General features: G+C 42.3%; 1 protein-coding gene across 2 annotated transcripts in view; it reads left to right on the top strand.

Moving 5' to 3' along the window:
• LOC122254902 (alkaline phosphatase) overlaps nt 1-12,500 on the top strand; it is an 84,763-nt gene that overhangs the window by 26,359 nt on the left and 45,904 nt on the right. For both annotated transcript variants that reach the window (XM_086534198.1, XM_086534197.1), the window contains exon 6: nt 1,290-1,463. In XM_086534198.1, coding sequence (XP_086390324.1) covers nt 1,290-1,463 — 174 coding nt within the window. The remainder of the gene's footprint in view (nt 1-1,289; nt 1,464-12,500) is intronic.

Here is a 12,500-nt window from a genome sequence, read left to right as displayed (position 1 = left end):
AAAATTTTTTACAAAAAAAAAAAAATTTTTTTCCCCCCCTTTTTTTTTTAAACATTTTAAACCTTTTTTTAAAAAACCAAAAAAAAAAAACCCTCCAAAAATTTAAAATTTTCCAAAATTTTTTAAAAAATTTTAATCATAAAAAATTTCAAAAAAAAAAACCCTTTTTTAAAAAACCCCAAATTTTTTAAATTTAAACCCTTTTTTAAAAACCCCCCTTCCCCAAAAAAAAAAAACCCCCCCCTTTTTTAAAAAAAAAATTTTTTTTTAAAAATTTTTTCCATTTTTTTAAAAATTAAACCAAAAATTTCCCCCCCCCCTTTTTTTTTCCAAAATTAAAAATTTAAAAAAATTTTTTTTTTTTTTAAAAAAAAATTTTTTTTTTTTTTTTCCCCCCCAAAAACCCCCCCCCCCCTTTTTTTCCCCCCCCTTTTTTCCTCCCTTTTTTTCCCAAAAACACCCCAAAAACCCCCCCCAAAAACCCCCTCAAAAAAACCCCCTTTTTTAAAAAAAAAAAAAAAAAAAATTTTTTTTTTTTTTTTCACTTTTAAATTTTCACTCCCTCTCCCCCTCCCCTTTTTTTTTCCCCCCTCCTCACTCACAAAAAAAAATTTTCACTCCCCCCCCCCCCCCCCCCCCTTTTTTTTCCTCCCCCCACAAAAAAACCCCCCCAATTTTTAAAAAAAAAATCTCCCGAAGTTCATCCCCCCAAACCCCCCCGGGGTTGTAGGCCTCGTCTCCCTTCCTCCAATCACGACTATTCCGGACGACCACGTAGTCTCACACGGACGCTCTGGCCGACGTCCTTCTTCTTCTCCTTTCCCGCGCGTTCGTGACCGACGAAAAACAGCAGACGGATTGATGCGTATTTGTGCGGCATTGACCCAGAAACGTTGCCCGGGTGTTATGTCACTTACTTTTATGGGTTTTATTTTATTTTGTTTTTGTTTTATTGAGATACAGGGAAGATAATTTCTTGGAAGTTGTATTTTCTTTCTTTCTTTTTTCCTCTCTTTTACTTTCTTTCTTCCCCTCCGGAGATCTCACTCACGTACAGCATATCAGATTCATACCGTATAATAAAGAAGAAAAGAAAAAATATATATATTCATAATTATAGATATATAGATAAACTACCATCCTCTTAGCACTTATCTCCTTTTAGCGCCCACATTTCCAGTACCTATCCCATTTTAGTACCTAACCTAATACCAATTATTAATCTAGCACCTATATACCTAACTTCCGCCATCTCACCCCCTCCCCCTCTCCTATCTACATCCCCACAGACTTACACGACAGACAGTCAGGTGGCAGACAGTGCCGCGAGTGCCACAGCCTACTTGTGCGGCGTGAAGGGCAATCTTGGCACCATTGGAGTGGACGAGAACGTCAGCAAAGAGAACTGCTCGGCGCAACAGAACTCCGCTTTCCACACGGATTCCATCGCCAAGTGGTTCCAGGTTAGAGAACTTTGCTTTGATTTGCTTCTGGTAGACTTGCTTTGGATTTTTTTTTTTTTTTTTGATGATTTACAGATTTTTTTTCCTGGTTTTTATTAGTTTATTGATTTTTTTGTCTCTAAAAATTTACGTGTGTTTTCTGTTGTTGTTGTTGTTCCTTTGCTTATTTGGGTGTACTTTTAAGACTTTTGATTATATTCTGGTATTCTGGTAATATCTAAGGGTTGATAAAGGAAATCAGTATGAAGAGTTACTTATTTTTTTTATTACTGATAGTGGTATTATTGCCGTTGTTCTGTTATGATTATTAATATTATTATTATTTTTATCATCATTGACATTTTAGTCATCATTATTATCATTATTGCCATCATAATCATTGCTATTATTTTTATTATTATCATTGTAGTTATGAACATTATTATTGTTATCAATACTATTATTATTGATAGTATTATTATCATTACTGTTTTTATCATTATCACTGTCGTCGTTATATGTTCTTAACCAAGGCAATTTTACCAGAATAGAGTTTGCGTGCAACAAAAGGTTTTATGAATAAATAAACACACTTTTGCCTTCCCTTTCAAGCACATCCACATATGCACAAACACACATACACACACACACACACACACACACACACACACACACACACACACACACACACACACAACCCCCCATCCCCCCCACAACACGCACATGATCAAACACACAACACAATACACAAATACATACACTTCAACGCATCAACACACACATACATACGTTCCAAAGGTGTTGATTGCGCACTGCATTAACGCATCACGCACGACTGGTTTCGATGAAGCCTTTGTGTCTGAGCGAATCAGCGACTCTTAAGATGGTGTTGCGATTGCGTTGTGCTGAGTCGCTGAGGTTAGGTGCGGATGGTGGTGGTAGGGGGGAGGGGGGGAGATCATGTGTATTTTTATGAGTATGCATAAATATACATATATATATATATATATATTTATTATATATATATATATATATATTTATTATATATATATATATATATTTATTATATATATATATATATTTATTATATATATATTCTATATTATATATATGTATATATTTAAACTCGTTGTGACTGGAGGATGCATCTTCGCGTGATTCCGCAGACCTTGAGAATCCTGCATCTCACGCCCTCAAATGTCACAGGGCGCGGAAACCCTTGCCCCCCCCTCCACCTCCCCCTCCTTCCCACAGGCGCTAAGACAGCCAAGAAACCCGGCTCTTGACCCAATTCGACCTCATTTATCCTCAACAATAAAGGTCACAGCGGAGTCACCTATGACCCCGTCGAGCCAACCCGAGAAGCAGACGATCCGTTAAAAGGCTTTATCACCGAACCTTCTTCGATAAAGCGATACGTAAGAAAATAAGATAAAATAAAAATAAAAGATAAAAAATAATCCACGACGGCCTTTTCCAGTTTCCCCGCGCGACTCTCTATGACGATACAGGTTACAGGACCTGTTTTACAGTGACGAAGCTCCTGGTTTCTGGACAAGTCATCTGCTCGCTCCAAGAAGGTTAGGTAAAAAAAAAAAAAGGGTCAGAATTCATCATCGTTTTCATAAACCAGTTCTCCGCTACGAAGTTTGAGGGCAGGATCAAGGTCACACACGCTAAAAAATAATAATAATAGTAAAAAAAAAACAGACGACGTCAAAGAAATATCCGGACAGTTCTAGATTTTCTCCGACGGTCAAATCACCTCGAGAGATACCCATGCGTTCGGTTGAAGGCGAGTTGTGAATGGACTTCCGCGTCTGTGCCACGATGGGTCTTTTTGTTTCATTCAGCGGCTGGACAAAAGACGGCGATGGCTTTGAGAAGAACACGTGACGGAAAAAGGCATCACCATAAGAAAAGAAAAGGTAAAAGAAGAGAAAAAAAAAATATCATGGCCGTCGACACGTTGAAACCCGAGTGAATAGAGGCAATCAGGCTTAAACGGATATTTTTTTCTCTCTTTCTCTCTCTCTCTCTCACCCACACAACCAATATCGAGAGTGAATAGGGACCAAGAAGAGCTCATGGCAAACCTAGCCATGTATATACCACTTAACTCTCCATGAACAAACCCATCCATTCTTATCTAGAAATCCACACCCTCGCGTTTCCTCGTCGGTTATTTCCACCCCCTGCTTTTGAATGAAGAAACGAATGGGATAAAAAAAAAAAAAAAAAAAAAAAAAAAAAAAAAAAAAACACCATTTCAACTCAAGACATTCAAAATATCCTTGGATTTCCTTCAACGGGCCTCCTTCAGAGACACGTCTGAGGGGCGCGGCCATGTAGCGTGTTTGAGAACGTCTTTGCCGACGGTCGCTAATCCAGTCAGGAGAGCGTTAGAAAAACAATGTTGCAGACATATACAAAGGAACAGGGTCATGAGTGGTTGTGCAGTGTTGAACTAGTTTGATAGTTGCTGACATAAAGTACATTGTTGATCTCTACTTGCGTAACATATATATAGATATATCTATCTATTCCCTATTAACCTGACTCTATTCGATGCTGTAGTTTTGTATTGCCTGGTATCATTATCACATCTCTTCGAATAGGGAACAATTTCTTTCCCATTTTCTTTTTAGTCCTGGAGGAGCCCTACTTTTGTAACCCTCCCACGACCTCCGCTAACAAAGGAATATGCCGGCCCACCCAGATCTCTTTCAAAAGCGCATAGCAAAGCGTTCCACGTGATTTCCGCAGCTTCGGATTCACACGTCACCTTACATCCTGTCCATTTATCTGGAGTGGTACTTTCCTCGCTTATGTCTGTTTCTCTTTTTGTGGTCTATAGGTGTTTTTTATTCTTTCTTTCCTTCTCCCTTTACGTGTTATATTCTTCCTTCTTCATATTCTATTTTTTTTCTTACATTTCATCGCTTTCTCCTTCCTCACACGATTTCTTTCTCCCTGTGTCATCTCTTCTCTCTTTTTTTATTCTTTTCTTGTGTTTTCATTTACTTTCTCTTCTCTTGTGGTGTATTGTTTCTATTCCTCCTCTTCTCTTTTCTTCCTTTTCATTATTTCATTATCATTATTCCATTTCCGCATCTGTTTTCCATAAACTCGCACTTTCCCTTCCACTCTCTTTCCCTTTCCTTTTCTTTTCCATTTCCCATTCCTTTCCTTTCCTTTCCTTCCCTTTCGCTTTCCCTTTCCTTTTCCCTATCCCTTTCCCTTCCCCTCCCCTTACCCCTTTCTTTCCCTTCCCTTAAAAGTCCCGCATAATCTCTATTTCCATTACTTCCCCTTTTTAACCTTCTATTCCAATAATCGTTTCCCTTTCCATTCCTCTCCTTTATCTCCCTCTTTCCCTTTCTCCTCTCCCATCTCGAAAAGTAAGAACCAATGATGGAGTTGGTTGAGGGAGGCAATCGCCCTTGTGATTCTGATACTTGATCTGCCGGTCAGTTTGTATCTTTGCGGGGCGGTGTGGGAGTGTATTTTCTTATGAAGTTGATGGTGGTTGTGTGTGTATGTGTGACGTATATGTGTATATGGATATGTAAATGTATATATATATATATATATATTTATTTATATACATATATGTATATATACATATATACATACACACACACACACACACACACACATATATATATATATATATATATATATATATATATATATATATATATATATATGTATATGTATATATGTATATATGTATATACAGTATATGTGTATATATATATATATATATTTATATGTGTTTATATATATATATATGTACATATATATATATATGTATATATATATATATATGTATATATATGTATATATGTATATACATGTATCAATATGTATATATATTGTATATATACATATACATATATTTGTGTATATATATAAATATATATGTATATATAAATACATATGTATATATATGTATATGTATATATATATACATATATAATTACACACATATATACATGACCCGCCTTACTCCCTCCGCCTCCGCCGCCAGGGTTCGAAGCCCCATCATTGCAGCTTCGATGCACCAGAGTACGCGGCTCGCCATTACGCGTGACCCGCTTAAGAGAGATTGCAAATCGGAGACAATCTCGCTGTCTGACTAATTGTGTCTTGTTTCGCCACTGCTTGGTACAGATAATAGGCAAAAGAAAGAAAAAAGGAAGAGAGAGAAAATATGTCGTTTTATATACGTTCTAGACCTCTCGTAAGAATGTCACAGGTTCGTTTCTCTGTTCAGTTCATTTCGATATGAACGTAAACATTTCACATATTACTTTCCCTTTTACAATCGCTCATTTGTATGCGTTTGTCCTGGTTTAGACCTCGGGAAAGTGTCTTTGGTCTCACAACAAGAAATATATATCACCTTCTGCCTTATCTGGGCATGTCCGCGGAACAGGTGGTCCTATTGCTTGCTCTTAGGTGATCGTGAGAACCTATTTAGCCAGGAATTCGGCCACGCCCACTAAATGGTGCATGTACACAGCATAGGTTAAAGTGCGCATGAATATTCATGTTGTTTTTTTCTTGTGTGTATTGTATTTACTGTCACTTACTTATTATTATCATTGCTGTTGTTGGTTAGGGTTGGGGTGGTTCTTGACGTTGTTGTTTTATCATCATTATCACCATCATCATTACCACCATCATCACTATTACCATCCTCATCACTATCATCACAATTATCATCCCCATCACCACCATCATCACTATTACCATCCTCATCACTGTTACCATCCTCATCAATCATCACCACCCCTACCACCATCATCATCACCACCATCATCATAATCATCACTCATTCTCTTATTGATTACCGATGATTCTCGCCCCGTGCCTTCCCATCGCTCAAAGCGACGCATCCAACGAAGAGTGAAAGTGACGCAAAAGGAAATATATATCAAGAGCGTATAATCTTCCATTGCACGGAATAAGATTTCAGTTGCATCACGTGTCTACCTTTAATTGCAGAGAGGCGAAGCGACTTGCAACTTCCGCCACGTGGAAGAACTAACCTTTCCTACCGCGGTCACGAAAACCTTTGAAAAAAAGTAGTCTCGTTAAATCAAAGAAAATAAAAAATAAAATGCAAAAAGAGAAAAGCGAATCAAGCAGCTGCCGCTTCCTCCTTCCTTGCGGGCATAGAGATAAGGAGAGATACGAGAGTCTGTCTGTCAAGGAAGTGAAAGGCGGACCCGGAGATCACGTTTAATTGTTGGTCTCGTTGATGACGACCTAAAGACGACCAAAACGACTGCCTCTTGCTTTGGCCTGAGTCTGTTGTCGTCCTTGTCTCTTTTCTGTGTCTGTTGGTTTTGTCGTAGAGGACTTCCGTCTGTTGGCGCTGTTGGAATCGGCTGTAATCTTCTGTTGTTGTAGTTGTTCTTTATTATGGACGCCCGTTGTTCTCCGTGTCACGCTAGAAAGCTCTCTAGTAGTTCCGTCAATAATTTCCTCTTATTTTTGAGGAAGTTTGTGCACTTGTTTTTCGATTTTGAGTCAAACTTCGGCGTTGCATCAAAGTTACCCGTATGCGTGTCGCAGTTTGAGCTGCTGTCATTTCTTCCCAAGTTGTGAACTTTTCTTCAAAAAGGAAAAAAAAAAGAAAGAAAAATGATCATCATCCAAAACGGAGCTGAGTGAACTCCAATTTACTATTCATGTTCCCCCTCTCATCTTCAGTCCTTGCAACTTCGCGACCACCACCAAGGCAGCAACCAATCATCCAATCACTCTTGCAAACGTCCTCCAGAAAGGCGACTAATGCCGGTCTTAACAGTCGGAGAAACTCCCCGTCGAATGAAGGGCACACGAAGAAAAAAGAAAAAAAAGAAAAAAAGAAAAAAAAACAAGCCAACAGCATTTCTGAAGATGGACTATGAAGAAAAAAAAACAAGTTGAACAAGAAAAAAAAACTCGATAAAGCACTGTGAAGATGTCCCACACTCGTCGGCCTTGTCCCATACTGATGACCCCCCCCCCAAACGCCCCCCCCGCCTGGCGCTGCAACGCTTAAAGGTGCGTCGAAGTATGAATTCTAGGGACGACCGCCTCGACCGGATGACCTCGAGGGCGCAGAGGGATCATCTTCCCTGGGATCTCAACAACGCCCCTTCGCCAATCCCATCGGGGCGAGTGGGAGAAGTTGGGTTGACTGAATGGCGGAACGGGTGATAGGCTGATTGGCTGGCATTTATGGCCGGTTGTAAAAGGAGAGAGAGAGAGAGAGAGAGAGAGGGAGAGAGAGAGAGAGAGAGATGTGGGGGGGGGGAGAGAGAAAAGGTATCAGGGGAGAGAGAAAGAGAGAAAGGAAGAGAAAGAGAGAGAAGAAGAGAAAGAGAAGCTACCAAGAGAGAGAGAGACGAGAGACACAAGGAGCCGAGCGTCGGGCCTTCTCTCGGATCCGCGTGAGTCGGGAGAGGAAAGCAGCTCGAACCTTCGACCCTCGACCCCGGCGCGCCAGTGAAAGTCGCTGGAAACATCTATTCATCCACGCCGGCATCCTGCTACCTTCCTCCGACGTCGCGCACATCTTACATCCACCCACCTTTCAACCCACCTCCCTCGAAGTCCACCCGCTTTACCCCCAATCCTGGCCCACACACCAACTCTCGCCCCCACCCACCAAAACTCACCCACCCATCCTCGAACCCCTACCCACCAACCCACTAAACCCACCTACCCACTAAACCCATCCACCCACCCACTAAACCCATCCACCCACCCTCAACAAGGCGAGGATACCGGTGGTGGAAGGTAGTGAAAGTGGCGGTGAGACTGATGCACACGCGCCCCCCACCCACCCACCCACCCCCTCTTCCCCCCATGTACCCCCCCACACCCCATCCTCACGCCTGCTGACCCTGGGGTGACGCAAACCCCCAATGGGACGTCTCCTGGCCCACTAGGGTGGTGGGGGGAGGGGGGGAGGGGGGGATTCGTCAGTTCCTGAATATCTGAGACTCCCTTTAAGTACTGCTGACGGCGATGAAGTCAGGTTGATGTCAAGGGTCCGCGATGGGCATGTGTGGAAGGGAGAAGAGGAGGGAGAGGGAGGGAGAAGAGGAGGGAGAGGAGGGAGGAGGGAAGGATAGGGAGAGGGAGGGAGGAGGGAAGGACAGGGAGAGGGAGGGAGGAGGGAAGGACAGGGAGAGGGAGGGAGGAGGGAAGGACAGGGAGAGGGAGGGAGGAGGGAAGGATATGGAGAGGAAGGGAGGAGGGAAAGGACAGGGAGAGGGAGAGAAAAGAGGGATAGGGAGGAGAAGGGGAAAGGGAGATAGAGAGATAGGGAGAGGGAGAGAAAAGAGGGATAGAGAGGGGAAGGGGATAGCGAGAGGGAGGGAAAGGGGAAAAGGATAGTGAGAGGGAGGGGGCAGGGAAAGGGGGAGGAAGAGGGCCGTCTGGGGAGAGGAAGGCGTAAGGAAGAGGAAAAGAAGCGGTAAGGGAGGGCGAGAGGAAGGGAGGAGAGAAGCTGGAGAGAAGGTGAAGTAAGGGAGGAAAAGGGAAAGGGAGGGGGAAGGAAGAAGGAGAGGGTGAGGGTTAGCTAGAGAGAGGGAAAGGGAGAGAGAGCGGGGGAAGAGGGGGAAGGGAGGGGAAGGGCCCACCGTAAAGCGGGTCTTAGCGCAGGAGGTTAACTCGCCCACCTGAAACGAAACCCCTCGTGACCACATCCTCGCTTCTGAAGCAATGCCGCCCCCGCTCCCCTCCCCTCCCTCCCCCCCTTTCCCTCCCCTCCCATCCCTTCCCTCCCTTTCCCTCCCCTCCCATCCCATCCCTTCCCCCCTTCTCCTCCCCTCCCATCCCTTCCCTCCCCTCCCTTACCTTCCCTTTTCTCCATTTCCCTTTCCTTCATCTTCCTCCTCCCTCCCCCCTCCCCTCCCATCCCTCTCTCATCCCTTCCCTCTCTCCCCCCCTCACTTCTCCTATCATTCCCTCCTCTTTCCTCCCTTCCTCTCTCTTTCACTCCCCTGCCCTCCAAGCCCTTCCCATCTCTTCCACTTCCTCATCATTCCCCCTCTTCCTCCCCCTCCCCTTCCCTCCAAGCCTTGCCACGGTCAGGAGCGAAGCACGACCCAGAGACACGCCCACGAAATAGCCGAGAACCGAGACTGAAAGGAGGGTGAAGATGAAGATGATGAGGAGGAGAAGGAGAAGAAAAAGAAGAAGAAGAAGAAGAAATTGAAGAAGAAGAAGAGAAGAAAAAGAAGAAGAAAAAGAAAAGGAGGAGGTGGCGCAGGTAGAGGAGGAGAGTGACCCCCTCCCCCAGCCCAACCCCCACCACCCTGACACGACCCCCAACGCGGCGTGGCGTGGGCGGTGGCGTAACCCGGCGCCCCAAAGCCTTGCGTTCCCACCGCCCTCTTCAGCCGCTGCTCGCTGCCGTTGCAAGTGTTCGACGAGAGTGTGGGGTAGGGGGAGAGGGAGGGATGGGGGGGAGGTAGTTACGCTCATGAACATTTGCGTTTTTTTATGGTTCGTTACTTTTATTAAATGTTGAATCGCAAATAACAACATTGCTATTGCACATTACCCCTTTAACAAAACACTATCAACATACAAAACCTGCAATTGCATATAACCACTTTCAACACACAATTGCACCATAAACATCAGCTTCCTCTTCATTCATTAATCATGAATAGGCTTATTCATTCCATAAATCGAACCTCTTTCTTTAACTAGAATCATGTAAACGGAAAATAGTGAAAGTGAATCCATTGATCTTTTTAATTATTCATTATTCAGATAATGAAATCTTCAACGCCAAATGAGTATTATTCAGGTTGAAAAGATCTTGTATATTTGAGGGGGGGGGTGCTGTTGCTTTATTTTTCTTATTACTTTATTTCCTGTAAATATTTTTCACTATTGCTATGTCGTATTGTTATATTTTGCTATTGGTATATTTCCGACTATTATATTTTACAATTGTTGTATTTCTCATTACTATATTTAACTATTACTATATTTTATTTGATTGTCTCCATTCCCGAAACTATTATTTTCCATGAATAGAAAGTTGATGATCAAACTAGATATTCCTTTAATAAATAAAAAACCGTTCCCGAGTTGAAAAAAAAACACATTATCATCGTGCATGTCATTAAGATACAAACACCACTGCACGCATCAAGCAACGGGGATTGCATGCGCTCAAGATCCACACCGTGTCGCAAGCAGCAGTGTTGCGAGCCGACGACCTAGCGGTGCCCTGACCTTTGGCTACCCCGAACGCGGGATCACGTCAGGAATTGGGTCAGCAAGCACATCTTCTCTGCCTTCGTGCTTGGGGCCAGAGCACGCGCCCGATCGATCGCTTGATTTTCTGCCGGATCCTAAACGGGTGCAATCTTGCATGTCTCTGGCAACTGGAGCTTCTTGAATTCAGGGCTGCACGAAAGGGAGAGGCTGTGTCTTGTCGACGTTGTGAGAATCGTAAGGGATTGGGTCTCATGGCGGCCTAGTTTTTTTGTTTGATTTAGAAGAAGATCCGTTTAATGCTGGCGTTGTTTTTGTTTGATTTTGAAGGTGATGCGTTTAATGCCGGTGTAGTTTTTGTTTGATTTTGAAGGTGATGCGTTTAATGCCGGCGTGGTTTTTGTTAGATTTAGAATATGATGCGTTTAATGCCGGCGTGGTTTTTGTTAGATTGAGAAGAGTTTCTCTAAGATTTAGAAGAGTGTCTCTAATCTTGGTGTTTTATGTTAGATTTACAAGAAAATGCGTTTAATATCGGCGTGGTTTTTGCTAGATTTAGGAGAAAGTATCTAATATCAGTGTAACGCTTAGCAACGATATTAAAGACCTCTATATAATATTCAACATCTGTCAAAAAAGTAGGAAGTTAATAATCATTTATCCAGGGTTTAATCTGACACTACATTTTTAAGTGTTTCATTTATAGACATTAACTGCCAAACAAACACCTCTACAAAAAAAGGAATATTTTGTTTTCCTCTATTACGTATTAATATCCTTTTATATCGTTTTTTCCCTTGCTTAGAAAAGCTGAATTTAGATTCTAGAAAACGCATAAGCCATATATATAGTGTTTTCTCTCTTGCTCGTTATATCAAGTTCAAACCAGGTTCTAGAATAAACCGCTCAGTATTTTGTGCAACGGATATGCAAGCAGCAAACCCTCGCAGGATATGGCAATTACGCGAGGGAACATAAATCACGAACCGGAGATGCAACAACTCCTCGCAGGATATGCAATAGCGCGGGGGAGCAAAAAAAAAAAAAAAAAAAAAAAAAAAAAACTAGTCTCGATGACCGACAGCATATACCACGCGTTCCTCTCCCAAGATGGCGAAACTTCCTTACGTCTTATTCAAGGATATTTCACCTCTCCTTCTCTCACCTTCTCTCACCTTCTCGCCTCGTGATATTTCCCTCGACATGAGAAAATCTTTAAAAAAAGAGAGAGAAGGAGAGAAAAAGGCGAAGAAAAACTGGGCAAAAGAAGCGGGAGCTGCAATAGACCACCTAAGGTTAGGTTAGGGTAGGGTCGTCTGAGGGCGTGGGAACCGCCGGTCTTTGGGAGGAACCGATCAACAGATGGTGTTTTTATTTCTTGCACTTTTTAGTCACGTTTTCTTTTATCCTGTTAACGCCTTTTACTGGCGTTCCCACTGATAGCTATATTTTTTTCTGATATATTCCTTTGAGATACTCTAATGATCCGATTTCTTGACGTTAAAAGGCTTTCCATCGATGTTTTTTCTGTTCTTTTTATTTGCTATTTTTTAGCTTTTGTTTTCTTCTTCTTCATCTTTCCTTTTTATTTCCTTGAAGGTATTAATTTATTTCATAGTAAAGCTTTTAGGCTCGTCGGTCTACACAAGGGTTAACGCCTTTCGCCTTGAGGGGATACGAACCTAAACTTCTAGCTCGTATTCCGCCATCGTAACTTCTAAATCGGTGGATTGCGTATGTCGGTGTTCACTTTCGTTGGTGTGAAAGTGGTTAGAATTCTACTCTCTATTTTACTCTTGCTTTATGCTAATATTTTGT

The sequence above is a fragment of the Penaeus japonicus genome, unplaced genomic scaffold (assembly GCF_977035675.1).
Source record: "Penaeus japonicus unplaced genomic scaffold, GWHDUDI00000001_assembly GWHDUDI00000040, whole genome shotgun sequence".
NCBI classification, from domain to species: Eukaryota; Metazoa; Arthropoda; class Malacostraca; order Decapoda; family Penaeidae; genus Penaeus; species Penaeus japonicus.
The sequence above is the reverse complement of the archived record's forward strand: the minus strand, read 5'-3'. Positions and strand labels throughout refer to the sequence as shown.